General features: G+C 38.1%; 2 protein-coding genes across 9 annotated transcripts in view; one reads left to right on the plus strand and one right to left on the minus strand.

The window, feature by feature from the left end:
• LOC145889842 (uncharacterized) overlaps nucleotides 1-13,246 on the minus strand; it is a 137,927-nt gene that overhangs the window by 100,377 nt on the left and 24,304 nt on the right. The window lies entirely within an intron of this gene.
• On the plus strand, nucleotides 1,791-13,131 carry LOC145889852 (spermatogenesis-defective protein 39 homolog). 3 transcript variants are annotated; one of them, XR_014399536.1, is made up of 17 exons: nucleotides 1,791-2,201; nucleotides 2,590-2,709; nucleotides 2,789-2,840; nucleotides 3,393-3,538; nucleotides 3,747-3,887; nucleotides 3,963-4,114; nucleotides 4,178-4,313; nucleotides 4,842-5,055; nucleotides 5,482-5,707; nucleotides 5,834-5,931; nucleotides 5,994-6,117; nucleotides 6,182-6,271; nucleotides 9,756-9,875; nucleotides 10,344-10,525; nucleotides 10,893-10,960; nucleotides 12,300-12,407; nucleotides 12,797-12,812. XR_014399536.1 is itself a non-coding variant. In XM_082980901.1 (14 exons), exons 6-14 carry the CDS (start codon nucleotides 4,007-4,009, stop codon nucleotides 12,815-12,817), a joined length of 1,125 nt encoding a protein of 374 aa, XP_082837027.1. In that variant the 5' UTR covers nucleotides 1,791-2,201; nucleotides 2,407-2,709; nucleotides 2,789-2,840; nucleotides 3,393-3,538; nucleotides 3,747-3,887; nucleotides 3,963-4,006; the 3' UTR covers nucleotides 12,818-13,131. The 3 variants fall into 3 exon arrangements, 1 of the variants encoding a protein (XP_082837027.1); XR_014399537.1 differs by lacking the exons at nucleotides 10,893-10,960; nucleotides 12,797-12,812 and having other exon boundaries at nucleotides 12,300-12,408; XM_082980901.1 differs by lacking the exons at nucleotides 9,756-9,875; nucleotides 10,344-10,525; nucleotides 10,893-10,960 and having other exon boundaries at nucleotides 2,407-2,709; nucleotides 12,797-13,131.

The following is a 13,246-nucleotide window of genomic DNA, read 5'->3' on the forward strand; positions in this document are numbered from 1 at the left end:
TGCTGCGGATGTGTTCTTTAATTTCTAGGCCAATTTTTAATTTCTGCTAGCAAACTAAAATCAAATCAAATCATTTTTATTTTGCACGCAAACTTACTACGCACACAAACGATAAACGTCAAACACAAAATGACATAGGCAACGATAAAACCATAAAGGTTATCGAGTCAAACGCCCATGTGAAGGTCCTCACGGAGAATCACAGTCTGTCGTTGGATCGCAGCTAGTCGAACTGGGAAGTTCTGTGTTGCGAGCAGCCACATATGACGTGGCCAATCGGCCGTAATAAAAATATGACAAGGATTTGGCAAATGTTCCCCAGTGATTAGTGCAGTGATGCTACGAATAAAAAGCGTTTGTTTGAATCAAAATACGAATATGCAAATAAAATATCATGGCTTTCTTGATATACCGAGTCCTTACAAATTACACGTAAGCTTCGTTAATATCAGCCGCTTTGCACGGTGGTCCACCGTATCTATAATCATCAGAATATTCGTCCGATCTCGATCCACAAGTTGAATAAATGGCGATTCCTCCTGATACAAGAGATAGAGCTCCACCAACCAATCCCAGGAACAAACTTTCAGAGACGTTTGATTTTGCCGTTTTTTTTGTTTAACTGAGGCATTTTATTTAAGTCAGAGGGCTTCAAGAAATATGTCAATCTTCACATCCTAAATAAACTAGTATTAACTTGCATCCATAAAGTTATGTGTGATGGGAATTATATTTCCCAGTAGAAACACAAACTCTACAAACGAAATCACTAAGTGAGTTCATTATTCGACTCTAGTGCGACACCAAGCGGCAAACTTATATGCAAATGAGAGTTGCAAACGTGGGCTGATTAAATTTAATTATATTTCGGATGGATTTTTTTCTAAAAATACTTTTTCCAATCTCTGCTTCCAAGGTCAGGGTTTCTACCATCGTCACCTTGATGAAGTAACTTATCTTAATTCACATTCTGAATCTCCAAACTCTTCCTACTGTAGGAATTTTTCTTCCGCATATAAATGAATGGCCTCAGTCAATACGCACAGTTTATAGTTTTTTATGTGTTGTTTGCAGCTTGTAGTGTTGCACTACACTAAATATAATTGTCAATAAATGTGTGTTTCACTTTAAGACAGATGTCAAAACATTTTAATAAATTCTGGAAAAATATTGTGATCATTTCTAAATTCTTTGATTGTTCAGCTTCAGAGTGTTTGGTGTGTGTAACCATAGAATACTAAAACTTCCTGTGGTTAACAAACATATTTTTATACTATTATCCTTTATGTGACATGTTTGATTTCTATCAAAAGAAGTTTCAAATTGGGAAATACCCTCCACATGCTTCACTCTTTTTGATAATGAGCATTGTAGTTTTGAAAGTGACGTAACAAACCAATCAGTTATACCAAATAACATTTTTAGGTTGATCAAGCACAGAAGCACAATCTTGAAATTTAAAATTAGTTTTACGGAACAATTTTTTTTTCATACGATGGAAAACCACGGTGAAAGGGCGTATTAAAGCCAGTTATCTGCGGCTCATTATCGTTAATCCCAGGCTCAGTACTGGTCTGTAAGGCATTTGTAACCGGTTCCTGGAGGGGAAAATTTATTTGCAATAATTTGGGGGTGCGACATGCTTTACATTCACCCAGCTAGGAATACCAGTTGTGCACTTATCCAGCCAGATGTATGAATTACGTACACTTTACAATCATTGTTCATTTGCTACACCATGAAGATCAGCCTATGAAAATACTAACTGCATTACACTGGTCTGTAGTGCAAATTAGGTTGGAAAACCCTGATCCTCATAGCATTCTATGTAACATAGAAATATGTGTGAACTTGCTGCACTACTGTTTGTCATCAACTAAAAAAACATGATCAGTTGTTTGAAATTGATGTTGTTGAAAAGTTGGTCAACTAGTTACAAGAAAATATTTGTTCAACTTGCTATCTGATGAGTATACAATCCTACATTTCATTGTTTAATCGTATGTTATATACTTGTTTCAATGTCAATTTTTTTAGACACAGTTCCAACCGATATTCGTACATCGACACATTATGACATCACAAAATTCAGCCATCCTTTGACAACGAACCACGTCCTGATGACGTCATTCACCATCCATCAATTTCTGGGTTAGATTCTGAAGGTCATCTCAATCGTCAGGAACCGCAAGTTTTGGAAGGTTAGGATTACAACATGGTTTTTGTATAAGTTTGTGGTATATGCTGATCAGAAAAGTTTCAAAAGGTTGCATTCACCTTATGTAGTTAATGATTCTGTAAGCTTAATTGCTATTAAAAGATACAGTTTGTGCAAAGCCATCCTCAGATTAGTTTAGTACCACTGTAGGTAATAAATGGTGGTAACCTATTGTATTATTTTTACAGCTGCTCTGTAGTAAGGATATGGGCCAGATACTGCACTGCACGAACACTGTCAATGTTTTAACCTGTTTCAAACCAAACTAGTGATGTTGTTATTTCAACAACAATTCCAGCATTCACTAATCATATGCAGAGTGACCTGCTGGAAAACCTGAACCCTGAAAGTTTAATATTTTTGTATTTTAGTCAAAGAATCCAATCCAAACTCTGATACAGGGAACCGATCCCAAGCACTTGGTAATATCACCCTAACTCATTCATCCACTGATTCCATTCAAGGTCAAGTGGTTTCCGAACTTTAAGCAGGTAATATTGGAAACATGCATTTGTTGAAGTATAAGTTTACCATTTAATCACTAATGCCAAAAAACTTACTACACAATAGATCAAGGATCATCCGATGTTACAGCAGCACAACATAATCACAGACACGTCAGGTTGGGTTTGTATAATTGCAGGGTTCTGGAGAATTTATAGATAGTTATTTATAATACCTGATACGCATATGAATGTGCAACAAGCTTTGAAGTCTTGTGTCTTTCACTGGTGTTTAGAGTTTGAGGTTGTGTAGAGGAATATACATACTTTAAAGCAGAGGCATCAACTCAGCAAATTGTTTACAAACAACCGTTTACTACCCGGGTTTCGAACGGTATTGGCACATCGGAGATTTAGGCGTACAAACATTACAGATAAATTCCCTGTTACTTTCTGTGTTAAATTAATTTCATTATTTGTTTAAAATAGTATGAAGTAAACTAAAGTTTTTTTGATCATGGTTTCAGTTTGTTGGCAGGTAATTAAGTTTAAAACATGGATAAGTGGATTCGTTGCACAAACAAATGCTAATTTGTTATAGTGTAGTTTGCATTAACACAGAAAATGAAAATAAAAGTTTAAGAACTTCCTAATATTAATATACAGTAGTACTATAGGACTAACACACAGGACATTATTGGGTGTACATAAAATTTTGTGTTTTATTCTAGCCAACAGTTCCCCAACAAGCTGACTCAGGCGAATACTGTAGTCGAACCTCATCAAAACAATTCAACTTCGCTGATGATAATGAAAATGAAGACAGCATCGAAAAAATTTAATTTGTTGGTTCAACAGCAACCCTTGTCAATAAAAGGTAAAATGCAATTGTTTCAAACTTTGTCTAAGAGAGAGGTTTTGATGTAATGATACCCAAGATTGAAAAGTTTGCTATTTTGTACTAGTTTTTTTTAAGCAAGCTTTGATTGCACAGACAAACTGGCATTTTGTATATTTTATTGAATTAGCTAATTTTTTTTGCATGGATTGCAGAATTGTAAAGATACTGTTATTTTTCCAATCAGATTGCACCTACATTTTTATATGATATTGGACTTGGAGAAGGTATTTCAATTTTAGGAATCCATGGGTCTCAATAACCATAAGCTGGCAGAAAATATTCAAAAACTTCATTTGACAAAGTGTTGTATCTGGAGAACTGAGCTGTATGTACATAATAATGTTACTGCCAGTAAATATACAGTTTATATTTTTTTAAAACATCATCATTCTTCATCAAGCTATTTCCAACTGTGACAAAAAAGCTGTTCTATCCGCAACAAACATGGCTCAGCTTGAAACAGAAATTAACTCTCTTGGACGCCAACTTGTGCAAGCAAAGCGAGATAGAGCTGCAGCTCCTTCAGTGTCCAACACTTTGTGTTATTTATTGGTGGGTAAAACTGCAAAGCCTACCCAGCAGTACCTAGTTTAAACCATTATTGTTTGTTATCAGATTGGCAACCCCTATGTACTTAAACTATACAAGTCGAAAGATGAAAAAACTAAGCTCTTGGACAGTGCAATTCATCCACATGAAGGCAATGCAATTGTTGCAGTAACTCTTTTTATGCGAGACACACTTAAGCGAGGTAAAATTTAGATAAATTATGTCTGGAAATGTTCAACTTCATATATTTATCTACCAATAAGGGAAACAGGATCTGATACAAAAATGGGCACTAAGCATTACTTAAAATAATAAACAGCTTACAATTGAGGGCCACTTAATTTAATAATCTGATCTTCTGGCACATTGAAAAGGTATATAACTTTATTAACTGACGTTTCGCCTGTTATCCAACAAGGCTTCCTTATGCCTGGCAACAACAGAAACAATATATTTAGTTTTAACATCATTACACGTATTGTGGTGACGATTATATATGGTGGCTATCTTGAATATATGGTGTATACATATTTGTAGATCTACTGACCAAGGAACGATAAATGTTTTACTTATACTAAATAATTATCAACATACAAAATAAAACAGATTTTTAGGACTGTAAACTTTACTTAAATATAATACAAGGCAACTTACATAATATATAGAGCGTATAGATATTGTATTGACAATTACATGGTGGCTGACAAGAAAATATGTTACATGTTTGTAGATATATTTAGCAAAGAACTGATGAGTCGTCCAGTGGCAGTGGATCATTATTGTGCTTATCTGCGAGAAGCTGGTGAAGTTGATGAACTACACGAAACATTAAGTGCCCTTGGTCGAACTGAAGAAGCTGCAATGTTGAAATATAAACAATGTCTTGCATCGACCGCAACAACCACTCCTGAAATTAGAGTATCGGGGTTGAAAGACTGTATTAAGTGAGTTCCTTGTGAACAGAAAGTTACAATAAATGTGCCCCATAACATAAACCAGATATTGGTAAACTCTTACCCAAGGATGGAGTCTGACCAACTTGTTCTTTCAAATATATTACCAGGGGTTTGGATAAATGAGTGTTGCTATTGAGTGCTGTTCAGATTGCAGTAAAATGTATGTCATTTTAGTGCAAATGATTTTGCTTTTCAGTGATAAAATAGGTTAGTTTAAAAACTATAGTGCAAACACTCTATGTTCACTTTATAGCCATTGGCTGGTCCAGTTTGTAATAATTTTTAGTTGATGATTTTGCCAACTGCTGTTTTTTAACTGAGTGAAATAATGTATAAAATTTCCATTGGGTTTTAAAAACTTATGTTTAACCAACAGTTATCATGTGAAAGCTACAAACAAACTTATTTTTTCAGATATTATTTTGATGCTGACATTCGACTTGTGAATGAAACCAGTGCAATATTTGAACAAATCGCGATGATGGAACGACAATCAGCTGTGGAGGATGCTGACAGCGCTGCTGAAAAAACTGGTCAAGTCATGGTGTTTAAAAGTCACCCTCGTAAAGAAGCAATTATCCACAAACCAGTGGTGGACACTTTGTTTTATTGTTGTTATTATCATTGGGGAGAGGCAGAGGTAAATGTAAAAATAATTTTGAAATGCTTGGATAAGTTTTTTGTTGATGTTTATCTTATTATTATCTGTTGTTTATTGTATATTTAACCTCTGCACAAAAACCCAGAAATTATTTTGATTTTTCAGGGTCTTTTAAGTAGTCCCACTTCAATTCGCAATCAACATAAAATCAGTGAAAGGCAGTTTATGTTTACGACAATTGCAGCTTTGTGCAGAATGAGAAGGCAAAGTATTTCTGTTACACACACTTTTGTAATGTTTGTTTAAACTAATTACAATTTTGCAGATGGCATGATATAGAAACTTTGTTGACAGTTCCGCGTTCATTGTTTCGGAGCGCAAGGCTGCAAGCTGTTATTGGTTTTGATCGAGTGGTCGACGTTCTGAGTAAAAATCACGCTCCAGATGATGTCTGTTGTGTTTTTTACATTGTATTTTTCAACCTCCTCATATTCTTCCATGTTTTGTTTAAAGGTTCTTGCAAAATATTGCGCTGAAATTGAAACATCCGATAAAAGATTGGAAATGGCAATGAAACTGAAATGCTACAAAGTTGTAATTGATGTAAGGTTTTGTCAGCTTTCATATCGGTCATTAGGTTTCAGTGTCACTGCATTAAGCCTTAGCTGCTTGTGACGGACTGTAAACCATTCATCTAAAAATACATTACATTACATTTTTATAAATCATTTAAGTTTTTTGTATTTTTACAACTGTCACACTACAGGACGCATATTGGTATTTCTATGAAAATTAGTTTTGGTGCTGGGAAATGCCCAACGTGTAGACCTGTGTCACAATGCAAAGTCATGCATCAGCAAGCAAAGCAGTGACGCAATTAAGTTAAATTAACGGTTGAATGAGCGCACATGTGCGTGCTGTTGTCATGGCGAATTTTAGGGTGTTTGGGGCAGTTTTAGTGGGGTTTTGGGCTATTTTAATGAGGTAGTTACTTGATGGTGGGTGCTGCTGAAAATTATGGTGAAAATGGAGCAAAAAATTCAGGCTGTATTTGTGGAAAAATGAATCGTTTAAGTGTCCAATCATTTTTGATTTTATGAAAGATTCATCCCATATCTACAAATTTTGATCAAAATTAGTGTGTGAAAAAATGGTTTAGCCGCCCCCCTAGGGTCATTTGCCACCCTGGTTACTCAGTATTTTGGTAAAACAAGCAACAAAAAATGAAACCTAATTTTGCAGAAAATTGAATCGTTTAACTGCCCACTCATTTGCGTTTTTGTGTAAGTCCCAACTCTTCTCCATGCAATGGCATCAAAGTTAGTTGCTGAAAAAGTACCTAGGCAACCCTCCAGGGCTGGTTATGACCCCCCCTGTTAGTGATATGATCTTCCAGGAGGCGTAACAAGTCCTTGCTCTGTACAGTTTCATCCAGGAGCAGCAATTTTTTTTTTAACCTTGAAGAATATTAGGTCCCTATGTAAGTCACAAGACCCATCAACGGTTGTTGGGAAACAAGTGGAAAAGTCACCAGGTGCATTATTGCAGAGGGCCTTGAAAACAGAATTTGCCCAATTTAATACCCATATAGGTCCTTAAGGCGAATTTGGCCATTTTCAAAATAGTACAATTTAAAAAAGATTTGTGTAAATTTAAGTTTGTGTGGTTATTTTAAACAACCCATAAAGGTTTTAGAGCAGCTCCAGTCACCAAACGCCACCTAGTGACCATATTTTTTTTTTTTTAATTCTGCATTTCTGCAATGTTTCTGGTAATTCTATTGCATTACAAACATAAATAAATTACTAAAACTGACCCTAACCCTAACCTTAACCCTAACCACAACCCTAACCCTCATTAAAAGGCCATAAAGTTGAAACAACTTTTTTTCCCCTATGGTTCTCTGGTTCTCTGTTCTGTTATCTGATTTCTATATTACAAACAGCTTGTGTTTTATTGCAGTGCGTAAAAAAGCATATATAAAAAACAAAGCAAAAAAATAATGCAACAGCAACAGCTGTCAACGGCAGCAAGAGCAAAGCTCTCTGACAGATCAGTGCAGGAGGGAAGTTGCTTGATTTGGATTGGGGGAAAGTCGGGGACAGGCTATGGCTCTATTTGGTTCCTCGGGCAGTCTTTCTATGTTCATCGCCTTGCCTACATGGCAAAAATTGGGGCGATGATAGAAAGATTGCCTGTGGGACTGGACGTGAGCCATTTGTGCCAACACAAACTGTGCACAAACCCCGACCACCTCAGCCTTGAGCCAAGAAACATCAACATGCAGAGGCTGAGGTGCATGGCTGAGCATTCTTGTGAGGGTCATGGCATTTATGAAGACTGTGTTCTGCCAGAGAGTTAGGTAGGTAGGTAGGTAGGTAGGTAGGTAGGTAGGTAGGTAGGTTGGTTGATAGATATGTATGCATGCGTGTTACTGTGATGCAGACTCATAGGTTTCTTTAATGTTGAGTGCCTTCTCTTCATACACCTTGTACCTCTGCATTCTTTTACCCTTTCTTAATTTTCTTGAAGCAGAAGTAGCTTCAACCAAGCTTCTTCGTCGCTGCTGTGCATCCACTGATGCCAACATTCTTGCGGCAGGTGATCCCTTCTCTGGTGAGCAGCCGGCATATTCGCTGACCAATGCATAGGCTGAACCAAGTCCATTGTTTCTGCGTAAAACTGCGGCATGAGCCCGGCCACTGCAGGTTGAATAGAATGTTCTTCCTTTGGGCAGGACTTGACTGAAGGTTGAGTTAATGCTTTCGCACTTGTTTGTGTCCAGTCCAGTTCTCATTCTGGACACATTTGCAGTGGAGAAAAACTTGTTGACTGTTTTCTGCCACTTCAGTCGGTCATCTTGAGTCATCATCAAACCTCTGTGGCGAGCAAAAAAGCCTTGCTTTCGTTTCTTTCTTCGGCAGACATATGAGTGGACCTTGCAACCTGAATGGTTTCCATGGAAGCATTCTAAAACAGCCTTGGCAACTGCATTCATTTTTCTGCTGATATCAGCATAGTCTGTATCATACTGCTTGATACAATCAGCATATTCTGCCATGAGGCGGGTTTGTGTTTCCTCTGCAAGCCTTTTGGTGTAGTGGTTCTTGAGTCTTGGTTGCTGGTCAGTTGCAGGAAAGAGCTGGTTGAACTTGATCTTGCGAACAGCGCGGTACAGAGATCTTGCCCTGTGTACGATGCAGTGCCTTTGAACAGGGTCCTGCATTTGTTGCAGTGATGTTGAAATACCATCAAAAAGTTTGCTGTTGGTGTCAGTGGTGACTTCTGCTACTTGCAAGTTGTGAGAAGAAAGAATACCTCCCATCTCGTGTCCAAGATCCCATTCCATGTTGCCAACCGGTAGGTGTTCATCAAAGAGTGGCTGCCTTGACTTTGTGTAGCGCGGATTTCTGCTTTTTCTTGTAAGTGTTGAAACAGCCAGGATGTCCTTGCTTGGAGTGCTGTTATCAGCTACAACACCCACAACTTGGCTTGCTGCTTGGCCTAGACGAGCTCTTCCTGAGCCCTGGCGAAGGTTGTACCGACAATCCGATTGCAGGTTGACCGGGTGCTGCAATGGAAGTCCACATTGCTGATTTCGCCAGCCGCAATCATTGCGCAGTGCTTGCATGTTGCTCTCATTCACCAGCTCAAAGTAGTCGGATGCCTTTCGGGTCAGCTCAACAATTGTGCTGGAAGCAGGAGAAGGCAGGTCAAGGTAGCTTAAAAACACCTGTGCAGTTAAAACACTGATTCCAGTGGCACATATTGCAAGACCCAGTTGGCCATTGACAGCACAGGTCTTGCGCCCTCTTTGCCTGAGGTCAGCAGGCCGTTGACACTCTTTGTACAGGGGCTTGAATGCTGAGGAAAACAGACATCTTGGACAGGTAGCCCTTGCAGCAAAACCGCAGCCATTGCTGCGCTCATCAGTAATGACTGGCACACCGGCACATGTCCCATAGCCCCCTTGTCTGTTGAAAGAGCGGTGTTCATGCCAAATGTCCTCCATGAAACAGTTTAACTTGCCTAGATTAACAATGCGGTTGCCGGTAGGCATTGAACTTGAAGTGTTTTCTGTTTGCAGCTCTTCTATTGGACGCACACGATCTGCCGTGGGTCTCAATACATGAACTGCTCGCAAGCCCCCTCCCTCCACATCATGCAGTCTTCCCATCTGGTCAGCTGAAAAACATCAAGCACCACAGTGAGTTCATAATATAATATACGGTTTCCTCCAATTTGAGTTTCATGCACATCAAATATGATTGTTATCATGACTATAAGCTGATAATTAGGCAATGACGGTAGAAATAAATCAATTTAACTAGACAAATTAAATTGATTATTGAATAAAAATGATTAATTGATCAATAACTACATACACAGCAAATGTGTCTGCAAGTTTTACAAAAAGAGTCATGATAAAAGTCAAATTTTTTGCCAAAAACAAAGCAAAAAAGCCATAGTTATGGTTGAAACCAACCGTAGTTTGAAGTACATTTTTTTAGAATTATATGCGCACATATACATATATTTGCATTTGCAGCAGACCTGCCCTGTCTGTTTAATACCAGTATATTCTCGATACAAACAAGTGCCAATCTACTTGATTTCACATTACATATGCATGCTAAATAGCTTGGTACTGTTAAATAACCTATTGCCACTGTAGTTGTCCAGCACACACAAAGTCACATACCTGGAAGACGGCGCCAGACAGGAGTAGAAGTACCAGGTTCAGAGCTGGAGGTAGAGGCTAGTTCGTCATCCTGGCCAGCAGCGCCACGCCCCCGCAATTTCCAGGCTTGATTGCCGGTCGCAAACAAATGTTCCCCTTTGCCCCCCATGTTGAAGGTGAGTTTGACATGATGCCTTTGGGCCTAGCCATTGCTGTATATATACCCCTATCGGCAGTGTCCAGTAGATAGAGGTGTAAAAATTGCATTAACCGCGCTCTGTGGGAATTAAGGCAATAACCCACATGTTAATTTGACACGGTGCAAAACTGGGTGAAAGGACATGCTGTTGCTTTGTTTGTACATGTAACAATGTAACATATTCCCATGATTGCAACATTCACAAGGAGTGAAGCTGTGCCTAAAAAAATGCCACCAATATGCATGTGTGTGTGTGTATGTATGTGAATATAAAAATATCAAAAACAATGTACCATCCACAAATATTAATTAATTAATATTGCTCCAAAATTGCTTTATTGTAGGGCGCCACCATGGTAATTTGCAGCTGTAAAGCAAGCATGCGCAAGCAAGCAAGCACCACAAATGACTGGTATGGTTACAAACCCTATGCTTCAATATTGTCATCTTTTCGGCCGCTATGGCTTGTGTATTTGTAATGGCATTTCCTTTCCCTTAAATGGCGTAATTTTTTCAAAGTTTTTTGCAAAAATTAGCATTTTTGTTAATTGCACTGTTAATTAATTAACTACCAACTGGCTAATTAGCTTATGTGTCAACTCATTGAAGCTAATTGGAAGTGGGGTGCATGTTTTAATTCAAAACAAACAATGTTTGGAGTTGATCATGCCATTTTTGGGCCATAAGTTGCATGGTCAGCAGGGCTGCAAGCATGCCTGTTCTGCACAGACAAGGGAGTGTGGCAAAAACATGCATAACTCTGGGACCGATGATCAACCAAGCGTGAAAATTCAGATTGTGATAGTTGAATGTCCTATGCATGGTGCGGCATAGGCCAATTGGGATTCTGGTTCGTTCACCTCCTATTGAAGGACGCATATTGGTATTTCTATGAAAATTAGTTTTGGTGCTGGGAAATGCCCAACGTGTAGACCTGTGTCACAATGCAAAGTCATGCATCAGCAAGCAAAGCAGTGACGCAATTAAGTTAAATTAACGGTTGAATGAGCGCACATGTGCGTGCTGTTGTCATGGCGAATTTTAGGGTGTTTGGGGCAGTTTTAGTGGGGTTTTGGGCTATTTTAATGAGGTAGTTACTTGATGGTGGGTGCTGCTGAAAATTATGGTGAAAATGGAGCAAAAAATTCAGGCTGTATTTGTGGAAAAATGAATCGTTTAAGTGTCCAATCATTTTTGATTTTATGAAAGATTCATCCCATATCTACAAATTTTGATCAAAATTAGTGTGTGAAAAAATGGTTTAGCCGCCCCCCTAGGGTCATTTGCCACCCTGGTTACTCAGTATTTTGGTAAAACAAGCAACAAAAAATGAAACCTAATTTTGCAGAAAATTGAATCGTTTAACTGCCCACTCATTTGCGTTTTTGTGTAAGTCCCAACTCTTCTCCATGCAATGGCATCAAAGTTAGTTGCTGAAAAAGTACCTAGGCAACCCTCCAGGGCTGGTTATGACCCCCCCTGTTAGTGATATGATCTTCCAGGAGGCGTAACAAGTCCTTGCTCTGTACAGTTTCATCCAGGAGCAGCAATTTTTTTTTTAACCTTGAAGAATATTAGGTCCCTATGTAAGTCACAAGACCCATCAACGGTTGTTGGGAAACAAGTGGAAAAGTCACCAGGTGCATTATTGCAGAGGGCCTTGAAAACAGAATTTGCCCAATTTAATACCCATATAGGTCCTACAGTGGATTTGAATTGAAGTAAATTATAAAGTTGAATTTTTTGTACAGACTCTTGTTTATCAACGTGATCGTCAGCAGTTGATGTTGTATCTTGATAAAATCCCACAAGCTAACCAACATATGAGGCAGTATTTGTCAAATCAGTTAAGATTACAGGTGAGTTGCCATAACATAGGGTTGCCAGGCAACCAGATGTCCTAAGTTTCGTTGTTAAAATCTGTGATTGTGGGAAATGACAAAAAAGTGTCTAAATGTCCAGAATTTAAAGACAAAACCCATAATAGCCTGTAAATTAACGTAAGCTTCCCTAGTTTGAATCAATACCATGCTGCTGTTAAACAAGTTTCAATTGACAACAAAATATGGTAACCCCAAGATTACACTAATCCACAAACAACACCAGTCAAAGCCTGTAAGGTCTCATCAGTGCAACTGTTGACAGTGACACTGCAGCTCTCCAATATTATGGCTTTTTTGCCCTTATAACACCAGTCAGGTTTTTGTTTGATAGTTTTATTACTGTTAAGTATTTTATTGTTTTTCAGGAGATCAAATGGAAAAACTGATATTGTTACAAAGATATCTCTAATCTGTCGGTTTCATGCACATCCAAGTTGACTTTAACAGCATTTTGAACTTTACTCCATAACATTATGTGTGCAGTGCTTTACATTTAGTGATCTATAATATTACTAAATCTTTCTTTGACAACAAAATATCTGAATGTATATCGTGGTTATGTGTGTAAATTACCTGCGAAGCAAGTTTACCCTAAATGCGTCAAAACCAGTTGCCCATGTACAAAAAACTTAGAAACAAGTGGGAAGGCACAGGTTAGGAAGTGTTGTTTGTGCCCCATGCTAAAAAGTATCTCCTACTTAACATCTACAAACCCTTTTACCACAAAGTCATGAAGAAAAAATCACAGTTGTAATTTGCAACACAGGTTTTTAAATTTTTGCACATTAAAGTTGGTCTGCTAGAATATGGATTTA

Source organism: Ascidia mentula, chromosome 2, assembly GCF_947561715.1.
Source record: "Ascidia mentula chromosome 2, kaAscMent1.1, whole genome shotgun sequence".
Classification (NCBI taxonomy): domain Eukaryota; kingdom Metazoa; phylum Chordata; class Ascidiacea; order Phlebobranchia; family Ascidiidae; genus Ascidia; species Ascidia mentula.

Excerpts from the sequence above, each read along its gene's own strand:
- LOC145889852 (XM_082980901.1), top strand. The coding sequence starts at position 4,007 with ATGGCTCAGCTTGAAACAGAAATTAACTCTCTTGGACGCCAACTTGTG. Across the intron at positions 4,314-4,841 it reads GCGAGACACACTTAAGCGAG|ATATATTTAGCAAAGAACTG; the intron begins GTAAAATTTAGA and ends ACATGTTTGTAG. Across the intron at positions 12,408-12,796 it reads CAAATCAGTTAAGATTACAG|GAGATCAAATGGAAAAACTG; the intron begins GTGAGTTGCCAT and ends ATTGTTTTTCAG.